The sequence below is a fragment of the Microtus ochrogaster genome, chromosome 18, assembly GCF_000317375.1.
Source record: "Microtus ochrogaster isolate Prairie Vole_2 chromosome 18, MicOch1.0, whole genome shotgun sequence".
In the NCBI taxonomy this organism is placed as follows: domain Eukaryota; kingdom Metazoa; phylum Chordata; class Mammalia; order Rodentia; family Cricetidae; genus Microtus; species Microtus ochrogaster.
The window spans coordinates 27,596,883-27,609,301 of NC_022020.1; the positions used below are offsets into that span (position 1 = coordinate 27,596,883).

The following is a 12,419-nucleotide window of genomic DNA, read 5'->3' on the forward strand; positions in this document are numbered from 1 at the left end:
GTGGGTGGGTTAGCCCCAGCTGCTGGGTGGGTGGGTTAGCCCCTTAGCCCCAGCTGCTGGGTGGAAGTCCCGGGGTGATTCCACTCCCTTTCATATTGCGTGGAGACTAAAAAGGACCCAGATTGTGCTTTTTCTACTGCCTTTGAATTGGCACTGAAATCCTTTCTTTACTTGAACACAGATTCCTTTTTTCCTCTTTTGCAACCAGTTTTTATTTATATTGGCTCTGATACTGATCTTCAGTTGAAAGCTAGGGAAGTTGCTTGTTAAGGGGTTTTTAGGATTTCTGAATATGAAATGCAAGGAAATTGCATAACACTGCAGCGCAGTGTTTCCTCTCGTGGCTTGCTTGTTGCCCAAAATACAGTAGTTCCTTCTAGAAGCTTAAATGAATTTGGCAGATCCTACCCCTTGATGGTTGACCATGGTGTTATCCTGATTTGAGAGAAACTTTTTCTTGAGGTCAAACAGCAAAGCTTCCTGAGTCATAACTATGGCAACAGTGTTTATGTAACACACAAACCAAAGCCTCGGGAGAAGAGGAGCACCACAACAACCAGTGTAAATAACCCCAGAAACCTGTTCTCGCTTAAATCACCGGGACTAGATAGAAACCAGTGAAATGAATGGCTCTGGTTGTCACTTCCTACCTGCATACTCCAGGGGGCACTGTCCCACCTTGCCCTTGGAAATGACATCATCTTTTGTTTTTGTTTGTTTTTCCGTTTATTTATTTATTAAAGATTTCTGTCTCTTCCCCACCACCACCTCCCATTTCCCTCCCCCAATCAAGTTCCCCTCCCTTGTCAGCCCATAGAGCTATCAGGGTTCCCTGCCCTGTGGGAAGTCCAAGGACCACCCACCTCCATCCAGGTCTAGTAAGGTGAGCATCCAAACTGCCTAGGCTCCCACAAAGCCAAGGAAATGACATCATCTTAACTGGTAATTTCTCACTGAGAGGCCTCAGTGCCAGCAGCACTCAGGGTGGGAAGGCACTCACCTAACTCTTGCTTCCCAGTCAAAGTAAGGACCCCAAGAGAAGTTGCCTCTGGATCAAGTTGTCCTTTGAGTGATTTCTTCAATACTGATTCTGTGCTTGGTACTGTGTTTGGTGCCATTTCCTTCCACCCTACTCCCCATGCACACAGAAATGTGGAATGATCTGCTCCTCAAGGGAGAATGGACATAATTAAGAATGGAAAGCCGTATTTAGAAGTGATAAGTTCTGTAGAAGCAACTGTGAGGACAATAAAAGGTCAAAGAAGGGAGCCCTTAGGGTGGTCTGTGACCATCAAGGGAGCTAGGGAGCCTTGTGGAGCAGGGAAAGACAAATAACATTTCAGAGCGCCTTCAAGGCCCCAGCAGAGCTATGTTTACTTCGCACAGTGCTCTCATAAAGTTGTGTTACTTAGGTCTGCTTTGCAATGAGAAAACAGGCTCAGAAATGTCAGATGATCATCTGAGGGCACAGAGCTCAAAAGTGGTGGTGGACCCAGGTATTGCGTGAAGTCTCTTAAGCCCACAGTTCGCGTCTGCCACCCGACTGCCTCACTAAAACTAATTCCCGCCTATGCAATGATTAACCCCCCCGAAATGCAGCAGCATTGCATCAGCCTGGAGTACCAAGGGCTGCTGATAGATGAAGAGAAGCCCCGTTCCGTCAGAGTGCCACTGAGGACACAGAGAGTTTGCCACCACCAGTGAGGTATAGCGGCTTGCACTCTACGTTCCTGGGACTTCCCCTTTGACCTGCATTTCATTTGGGAAAGTGAATGTTCTTTTCTTTTTCTTCCGCACGACAACCCTTGGGAATTTGAACATTGATGTTGTGACATCTTGAAGTCTTTTCTTCAACCAAAGCTGTGCTCTAGGGAAACATCTTACAAGAGTGATATTAGATTAGATTAGAACAGAGACAGTGGAGCCAGTAAGTTCTGAGGGAAGGCCAATGTCAAGGTCCAGGTGACAAGCAAAGAAAATCTGACTTAGGGCAATAGAAAAAGAAATGGGGTAAAGAATTAACTTCAGATAAACGATAGCAATGGGACATTTTTCTCCTGTGGGTCTCCCCCCCCAACTCTTGGAAGTAAATTTTAAAAAGAACTAAGATATGATTGACTCACTGTAAAAAGAATAGTGATGAACGCTGTACATATTTACATAAATAGGCTTAAATATAAATACTGGAATCCAGAATCCCCTCATATTGTGGCTCTTCTTTCATTTACTGGCTTGTTTTACTCAGGCTTTACTTCCACGATAGTGGAGTTGTCCATAAAGCTTTAGATATGTATCCCATTCTCTTAGCAATACAGCATGCCTTTGCTCCCAATGGTTGTTATTATTATTTAAATAGTACAATCAAGATCAAATAGTGCTGAATGGATTTCACTTGGTATGAATCCAATGCACTGGATTTTAGAATCTGGTTCACATGGCTGGACAAGAAGATGCAGTCAGGGTCTGCCCAACTCAAACCATATGAACTTGGGGGCTGTGGTTCTTTAGGGATATAAAGGACCCCAAGTAAAAGAGAAACATAAATATGGAGCAGTCGTGCGTGTGAGTCGCAGGTGCTCAGAACACTTTGGTCTCTAAAGCTACAAAATAGCTGGTGATACTTGGATTCATGGGAAACCAAGTTTATTTTCTACCCAGCATCCTTGTCATAACCATGGTGACCAGCAGGCAGTGATTTTCGTGTGCCACGCTGCTGTCATGTTGGTGTACACAAAGGCTGGTGTACACAGGGGCTGTCATCAGACTTTAGGAGTCCGGCATCTGGTCAACTTCTGCTGTGCTCCTTTTATGAGACTTCCTGAATCTGGACTTGCTTATGAGTGCACCATTGTGCAGAGAGCCCCTTCCTCAGCCCTCACCCCAGACCTCCCCAGTGCCACTGTGGACTCTGAAACCCTCTTTGCTGCATGCTGGCTCTATATCCTGCAGCAATGGCCCACAGGGAGTAAATAGCTTTGTGAGGGATTTTGATAACCTTGAGTTAAGCCAAATAAGAAAAACCTGTCTTCTATTTTCTTATATTAAGTACTGAATTCTATATTTACATTCCCCTGCCAAGTAAAGATTCCTAAAGAATTTGCCAGAAGAATGAGACACAGTCACCAGCAAATGGTAGACCCAGCTTCTTTTTTAGGTCTGGACAAAACTCTGTGCTCAACTCTGACGCAGGAGTCAAAAACAAAAACAATTCCTTTCACTCCTTATAATTAAAACCTACCCTCTTAATCAATGTTCTTTGAGCAGCGTGGCTAACCCTGTATACATGTAGTTCTTCAGGGAAAAATCTGGGATTTGGTGCCTGTTCAGGGTTAGATTCTTGCAAAGTACCATCAAATATGTTTTTATTGGCCTTACTTTTGAGAACCTTCCTAAGATAGCAAGTGCAACCCTGCAGCCTTGGAATGGGAGCATCAAGGTGAGGTTGCCAGCTGAGAAATGGGAGAGTAGCAAGAGCCATTTCTTTCTGTATTTTAAACATGTCTGTCACTCAGCCTGAAGGTATTTGTGATGGGAGTAGGAGACATGAAAACTTCCCATTTCTAAACTCTATCTTTCCTAGTAGTGAGACATCCTTCTTTATTCTAAATTGCTCAAACTTTATCTACCTCTGCTTGAACGTTTTTCCATGTGGCCACCCCCATAAAGAGAGGTCTTCCTGATCTAAACAATTTCTATTTTTATGGGTGGCATTCCACAGATGCATGGAGCCTGACTGATAACTTCCCAGGGTGTCATTACACTGATTTACGCTGGTCTGTACCCAGTCTGCTGGGTATGGCAGTGTGGTCCAGTGCTGGGAACCCCTCTCCCTCCCTCCTCTTGGCATTGTTGTTGGTGTGTGTGTGTGTGTGTGTGTGTGTGTGTGTGTGTGTGTGTGTATGTATACTCTTCATTTTTAGGAAGGATTTTTTTGGCCGGGGGGAGGGGGTCCTAGATTGTCTCAGGTTGATCATGGTTTTTATTATTTACTGCCACCCCTGTATTAACTGGAAGTTTGGAAAATTGCTGTCATGTTTAAATGGGTAGAAATTGTGTGCTTATATAATGGTGGCATTGTTGTCATTTTAATTACTGCTTAGCTTTTTTTTTTTTTCCTTTGTTAATCGGCAAGCTATTTGCCAAGCTGTGTTGAGTGTAGAAGTTGTGGCTGAGCACAGACTTTAGTGTAGAGGGCCCAGCCTACTTTATTCTGGCTTTGGAAATTACTGGCTATATTAACTTGAGATGATAAGGGGCTTGTGTGATTCTGTGAAGGAGTTGGCATGGTGGTACCCCATGTGCTCAAGGATAAAGTAAATATCTCACTCAAATGCATATTACAGAGCCTGTCATCTAATCAGGTGGAGAAGAAGTTGGTGGGTTGTAGTTATTTTATTTTGGGAAGCTATGTGAAAGAATTAAGAATATTTTGTGTAAAAGTTGGCCTTAGAGGGTCTCTTTTTCACTTTACTTTTTAAATTAGTGTCTATTAGATGTATAACATTGCTAATGAGATCAGCACCACTAGGTAACTCAAACTACACTCTGCCTTAGCCATTTACCCATTAAGTGGTAACTTCTCTCAAAGCAGAGATGGTTCATGTTTATTTATCTATTTTAAGCAAAACCTGTAAAGAGGGGGAGAATAATGGTGATACTGCCAGGGTTCTTTGTGAAAGGCTTTGTAGAAGTTCTAGGGAAGCTTGGGCTACATAGAGAGACCCTGTCCCAGACAGACAGACAGACAGTGTAGGCTTTAGTAACAGTGGACTCTATATGTCACACAGATAAAGGACCTGATACTGTCTAGTGATACAGACCCTGCCTGAGCGCTGTTCTAAGATGTTGACTCATAACTTTGTTTATTGTACCCCCACATTGATACATAGGGGAATGTCCAAGTGGCGTGAGCTTTACATATGTTAGGTTACTTGGCAGAGGCCTCAGGGAATCAGAGTTTGGGACTGAGTTCGGGTAAAATAGTACAATTTATGTAGGACCAATAGTTTTAAATAAGTTTGTCTGTGAGCCTATTTCTCTGATGCCTTCATTTGAACAGATTTTGATCTGAAGTGTGTGGCCAAGTACTAGCACAGCTATTTGTCCAAAGGAAAAGTCAGGTTGGCTCACCCAATTATTGTTTTTACATATGCTTTCATTGGTGTATTTTTGAAAAAGTACTTGTTTGTGCTTTCACAATACGGCTTAGATAATGGTGCTGAAAGGTAACTCACAGAAACGTTCTGAGAACCCAAATGACTATGTGCATTTCCTTTAATCCTCTGGGGACATGTAAATTGAATTGGCTTGGCAGTTTAGAGAATTTACTGCAAAATCACATTTGTTGCAGAGAAAACATATGAAGGCTTTCTGTGCCTTCTAATTTATTCAACTGTCTCCCCATTGTCGTTTCTTGGTAAGGACGCAGGGACTCACATGGCCCTGTGATCGGGTGAAAGTCCTGCTTTGCTGGCGTGGTGATCATGTCAGGATGGAGTTCACTGGTTCACAGAGGACATGTGGGGTCTCTCCCACAGTAGTGACCAGGGCTGCACGGGCCCATGGCAGGTGTATCAGGCCCGAATCTGAAGCCCGTTCTCAGTTTCAGTTTCTCTCTGACTCAGGGCCAATTCTCGTGACTCCCTTTCTCTGCTTGATATCACTTCACCTTTATCACCACCACTAGCATCACCTTGTCTTCTGTGTCATGGGGTTTGTGGGTAAGTGCCTGGGCTTGGGGGACAGACTGGACTTTTCCTAGTAGTTCCCTCATCTCCAAGAACTAACCTGAGGCCTCTACATCCTCAGTTTCACAGTCGGCACTGGGAATAACTGGGGTGGCGTGAGGACAGAACCAGACAATACCTACAGAATGCTTAAAATTTTTACATCTGTTGGGATTGTTCTTAATGACTCACAGAAGACTCTGATAAAATAAACACATGCAATTTCTATTCTCTAGAAACGTGTGTGAAAATAAAGTACTCATTGGCATGTCTGCTTACCAAGGCTTCATGTTCAGAGCATGCCTGCCTCAGAGTCACTGGTGCCACAGGGTTCAGACACTCTTCTGTGCCTGGAACGTGGGGCACTGTGGCCAACTTGGACGGACAGACTTCAGCTTCACCTGTGCTGTTGAAAAAGTGCAGTTTCATCCCTGTGAGCCAGAACTCAGGCCTCATCTATTGCCCTCTCTCTCTGCTCCTTTGAGTTGATTTGGGCTCTCCCCTGTGAAGACAGAGTTCTTCAGAGGCACGCCTGAAAGCACGTACCCAATATAACTGCTAGTCACAAGACAAAAGCCACAGGCAAAGAGATCTCTTAACTCAGGACATTGTTCTGGCCTCCGAGCTTGAGTATGATGTTAGTGGGCAGCCATGAGACAGATGGAAGAAGGATAAGGCAGAACTGGCCAAGCATTTTAAATAGTGCAGTGGAGGTCCTTTTCTTCTACTAGTGTATGAGTCACAGTGCTGACCACTGGGGAGGCACGGTGCTTACATACATTTGCTCCCACCTGGATTGGTAAAGGGGACTGAAATATCCTTGCTGAGGACCTAAGTGGCTTTGTGGTCTTGGACACACTTGGAGCCTCAGGTTTCAGACCTGTACAATGATAGTGACAATAAAGCTAATCCGTTTGCTGTTTCAAGAATTGGGTGCTATCATGTTTGACACTTGCTAAGTGCTTGGGATACAAAGCCATCCTATAGTGCTGCTCCCAAGCCTCTATCTGGTTCCTATGATGGTGAGGTTGCTGCCTGCCCTAGTCTACCTTGTTGGGTGATATGATCACATAGTCCTGGCAGGATTGGTTTGTTAGCCTTATTTCAAAACTCATTGTCTTTGGCTCATTTACCAGACCAGACAGAGATTAATGGCTTGGCCTTGGAGGGTTGGGTAGAGCATGCTTCTGGCATCTTTGGCTCATTGAGCACACCTCTCCAGCTCAAAGAGTCTTTGGGTGTTCCAGGCAGGGGTCTCCCGAGACTCAGGAAACCTGGAAAGAAAGTAATTTGGCATGGATTTGCCTCTTAATTAAGGAGGGCTGAGAGCCCTGTGTTTCACTGTTCTTTCTGGATTTTGCCATTTACAATCTTAACAAGTTTCTCTTGGATAGAATGTTTGGATTGAATGGGAGAAATGCAGTGATCAAGGGGAGCTGGAAGGAAAAACAAACGATTTTGCCAAAACGCTGTCTCCTCCTGTATTGCCCTTGCTCTGCTTTCCAAGCTTCTAGAATGTAGTCGTGATGGGTTGCTGGTTCTGGATGTCACCTGATCACCCATTTTCCTCCCTGAACAAGGTTCTGGTAGGGATCCGCTGAACCTCATAGTCTTGCCCTTATTTCTCATGCTTCTCTGCTGTGTAGTAATTGCCAACCACATTGACCTTCCTCCTCCATCAGGCAGGTCTTTTTCCTATCTCAGGACCCCTGGACTTGGGTACCTAGACCTTTCTAAGGAGCTCCCCTTTTATCATTTCAATTCATTGAAATATTTTCTTTTCAGGAGAGCTTTTCACCATACCAGGCCCACACTGCCTTGTTTTCTGATCTTCATTGTACTTGTCAGTGTTTGAAGGAATCATATTTGTAGATTGGTTTTCTTCATAGGTAGGAAAGTTCCATGTGAGCAGAGCTCATAGCTGCTCCTCATCTGTATCTGCAACACCTAAGTCACTGCCTGGCTGGTGCAGGTACTCAATAAACACTTGTTAACCCAGGCAAAGGAATGCAGGGGACTGGGAAAGATTCAAAGCCAGTATCCCTTTTTTGATATCCATGTAAATAAAACCCATGGAAGCCAAAGGACATGGCATTTGGCTACCTGCTGCTCTCTAAGTTCCCTTGTCACCTTCTTGCAGTGCCATGGAGATCTATTAGCAAATGCTGATGCAGCCCAGGCAGTTCATTTATGCCAGTGATGAATGGCTGCTCAGAGACCCACTTGCTGCTTTAGTTTTAGATAGGAATCAGCACAGCCTTGGTGGTGGCCTTCCCCTAGACTTTGTGGGTTTTTATCTTTCCCCCAAATTCTGTGACGGTTAAGCCATTCTTATTGTCACAAACAGGCCAAAAACACCCTCATTTATCTTGTGTTGACACAAACTCACTGGGTACTCAGTAGTTTGGGGAGGAGTACGCCAAACAGCTATTATCCCCCCCCCCCCATTTCTGAGATGAGGACATGAGAATCCAATCTAACCAAGTGACTGGTGGTGAAGTCTTTTGATGCCTTGTTTCTAGGATTTTAAGTGTGTGCTTGATGGTGATTTAGGTATTGGAGCATCCTTCCTAAGGGCTGAAATTTCTTTTATGCTTGTCATCTAGTCTTTGTTAAGGGGCTGTGTGGCTTCAGTCTTCTTTAAAGAATAAATATAATATGTGTGATAAATATAATAACAAAGTGATCTCTTGGATTTGGGGTTTGATAATCCTGAGACTTTTTGGGCAGTTTCTTTTTATAGAGACAGAGACCCAAAGACGTTAAGGCCAACTCTGTCCAAGGTGAACCCATTGCCCCACTCTTGACTAGCTATTCCCAGCTACATGTTTTCATGGAAAACTAATTTTAGGGGGAATTTAATGCTGCGTTTTCGGAAATACTTGGCTTAGTTCTTTTAGGAGTTAAATAACGTTTCTTAGCTGAGCATGGCCAACAGAATCCCTGGGGATGGTTGATTAAAAAAGTAGGGTATTTAAGTTATGATGGCCAGTTTAACCCCATGCCTTTTATACCTACAGAGGAGGGTTTGGCCCCATGATTGTTTTCTTTTCCTGAGCAGAGATTTTACTGCATTTCTCCTAATAGCAACAGCACTTCAGGAGTAGGCAGTCTGTGGCACTCACAAAAGCAAGCCTCTCCTTTGCTTTTGAGTGGACCATGGGTCACATGTGGTATTTACAGAGTAATTTTTGCAATTGACAAATCATAGAGACCTGTCACCAGATTCGAGGGACACTGAGTACCAGCCTCTCTTTGCAGCACAGGCAAAGAAGATTGGTTCTGCTAATTAGATTCTCTGCCTCCCTCAAAAGTTGCATTTTTAATTTTGTGAAAATTGTTTTCTCTTCTGATATTTAAGCAACATAATAATGATGTTTGCCTCCTGGCACTCAGAGCCTGAACGTCATTGTCTTGACCTTTGCAGAATAACTTGTAGCATGTCATAGTGGGAAACTTCCCTTTTTACTATCAAACCACATTTTCTTTTATGATTTCTATCAACTCTTTAAAGAGTTTTGTTGTAAATACATTCTCAGTATAACATTCAAATCCACAGATAGAGTAAAGGGGTACTGGTATTCCCAGGGTTAGCACTCGACAGTTTGTAATGTTTCTTTGCCCATACTTTGCCTTTAGCTCGCTGTAAAAGCCCCATTCCACCTTTGTAAGCCTCACGTTTTCCAACAGTGGAAGCAACTGCTCTTGCCAAGCATGGCTTTTATGTAGCTGGAGATAGTTCTTGTGAAATGCTCACGACGTTGGCTGGTGTGCAGTCAGTAATCACCGATTCGCAACCAACTTTACATTCTCTTTTTTAAATTTATATATGCAGATCAATTTGTTTGCCATTTCAAAAAGGTCAGCTGACCCCTCCACCACACACACACACACACCACATAGTTCTATAGGTGGTTCTGACCCATGCTTGTTTGAGAACAGCTAAGTGCATGCTGGGGAGTAAGAACTTAGGGTGTTCTCATGAGGGATGCAGAAACTGCTTTCTGTCTTGAGGTTTTCTACAGTGAATCTGTAGGCTGGTATGAAATGCACACAAAGTGAATTTCTTTTTCTATTTTCCAGGTCTACAACTCAAACAAAGACAGCCAGAATGAAGGGAGTAAGTATAATGTTTGGGTCATTTTCTATAGTCAGAGTGGGGGGCAGGAGGGGAGGCTTTGAGAATTGCCACTTCAGGCCTGAGCCACCAGGAGGTGCCCTGGGCATGCTGGGTCGGCCTCTCTTCGGAGGATTATTTCCTGAGCAAGATTAGCAAGACTGTAGTTATCTCTTGCATTTAAACAAGACTTCATACTTTGCGTAGTGCTCTTATACGCATTATCTCAGGTGGTTGCAGCTCTTATTAAGATGGTAGCCCCAATCACCACTTATAAGTCGCTCAATACTCAGCAAACTGAGAGTCCACTGCTGTCAGAAAGCCCCTGGCACTGTCTGCAGCCCTGAAATGGCAATAGCAAAGGATGGCTTGCTAACTCTGTTTCCTTTGTGGCTCTTTGAGAGGGAAGACTGGGGAGAGAAGGGGAGGGGAGGGGAGGGGATACTCTTCTTTGAAGGGCCCTGGGCAGCCTCTGTGGAAAGCAGCACTTCCCCTGCTGCAGGCCAGCAGCATGGTGCTTCATCACCTCTTCCAAGGGTGCCTGTAACTGCAAAGTCAATGGGATTAGAAGAAAACCCCTGCTGGGCAAGTGCTTCAACCTGATTATCCCCTTGGTGCCTAAGACTAAAGCAGACTCCTTCCCGGGTGCCCCAGTGTACAAAGGAAACCCTGTCTCTGGCCTCAGCTTTGCTCTAGAAAATCCACTTGAAAAAATTGAGAGGTGGCCCTGCCATGCACTACAGTAGTGTCAGGAGGTGAGTGGAACAGAGCAGTGCTCTCTGGGTAGACAAAAGGGCGAGCCTTTTCACTTGTGCTGATTGAAAGCCATTAGCCATTATGAAGCAGATTCTTCTCCTTTATTCTTTCTGAAATAAAGACTTTGCCAAATCACTAAAACAACAACAAACGAACAACAGGGTCTTTAGCCCAGGCTGGCCTTAAGCACCCAGCCAAGGATGAACTTCTGAGCCTTCTGGGATAACAGGTGTGCACAGTGATGCCTACTTTATGCAGTGCTGGGCCTCAAACCCAGTACTTTGTAGATAGATGAAAAACAAGCACACTACCCACTGAGCTCTGTCTTTAGCCCTTGCCAGAAGATACGGATAAAATATTAAGTGACCCGTAATGGCCACAGTTGCCAAAAGCTTTTATGACAGGAAAACCGGGCATTGTTTGCTTTGTTTTCTCTTCAAAAATTGAATAAAGGAAAACTTTCAAGTAAATATTCAAGGAGACGGAGTAGTGCTCTGCCCACCCCTCCACCACCAACCCTACTCCCCCATTTAAGCAGATTGTTTAAAGCTTCTGGGGTGACCTGCTGAAGGGGTGGGGAGCAGAACTCTTAGTTTAACAGTGAAGCAGCGTGGAAGGCTGTAGTGTAACTTAGTGATGGACAGATGAAGGCACAGGCTGGCAGGCAGACCAGCTCCAGGGATGCAGGAACCCATAAGGAAGGGTCTTCTGGATATCGCTAGGATGACACAGAGCTGTCCTTGGCCCTCTTCCCTGCAGAGTCAGAGTCCCAGGAAAGATACCATCCAGTGAGCATAGGCTGGGCCCCCCGAGGGAAAAGAACGTGCTTTGATGGAGTTATTAGAATACTGTATGAAATGGGTGCAGGAAAGCCATGCTTTGATAGAGTTATTAGAATATTGTATGAAATGGGTGCAGGAAAGCTCAGGGGAAAATCAGGGAAGCCACCAGGATAGGAAATAAGGTTACCCGGAAGTCTGAATGAAGAGCTTCCCATATCAGACCCCAGGCAGAGAAATAGTGCTTCTTAGTAAAGATGGCTAAAGACCGCAAGAGCTGTGGAGATGCAGTACATCCAGAGTTCTCTGTCACATGCTCACCTGTTGGCCCTATGAGCTTAGTCTTCTGTTTAAGTGGTAACAGCAACTTGAAAACATTCTATTTTAAATGATTTTATTGCAGGTATGTTGGTTAGTCCTCTTGCTTCACAAGCATTTTAGGAATATGCTTGGAAGCCTTCAAAAAGTGTCTAACCTTTGATTCAATAGTATTTTCTTTTTTTATTACTTTTTAAAAATTAATTATTTTTTCCCATCCTAGTGACAGTTTCCCCTTCCTCCACTCTTCCCAGTTCCTCCCACAACCTCCCTTCTTACCCCTCTCCCATTCATTCCTTCTCCTTTCTCTTCAGAAAAGGGAAGGCCTCCCATTTATATCAGCAGCCATGGCATTTCAAGTTGCAGTGTGAATAGGCACCTCCTCTCTTATTAAGACTGGATGAGGCAACCCAGTAGAAGGGAAGGGTCCTAAAAACAGGTAACAGAGTCAGAGACAGCTCCTACTACTAAGGAGTCCCAGAAGAAGACCAAGCTGCACAACTGTAATATAATGTGCAGAGTGCCTAGGTCAGTCCCATCCATGTAAGTGCTCTGGTTGGTGGTTCAGTCTTGGTGAGCCCTATGAGCCTAGTTTAGTTGGTTCTGCAGGTTTTCTTGTGGTGTCCATCCTCACTCTAGCTCCCATAATTCTTCCTCCCTCTCTTCTCTGGATTTCCAGAGGTCTTCCTAATGCCCCCTCTTCTACAGGATTTCCAGAGGTCT

At 44.4% G+C, this 12,419-nt stretch overlaps 1 protein-coding gene across 4 annotated transcripts in view; it reads left to right on the plus strand.

Moving 5' to 3' along the window:
* Positions 1-12,419, plus strand: part of Arhgap26 (Rho GTPase activating protein 26) — a 397,026-nt gene that overhangs the window by 203,731 nt on the left and 180,876 nt on the right. For all 4 annotated transcript variants that reach the window (XM_026783646.1, XM_005356026.3, XM_026783647.1 and 1 more), the window contains exon 12: positions 9,810-9,846. In XM_026783646.1, the coding sequence (XP_026639447.1) occupies positions 9,810-9,846 (37 nt within the window). The remainder of the gene's footprint in view (positions 1-9,809; positions 9,847-12,419) is intronic.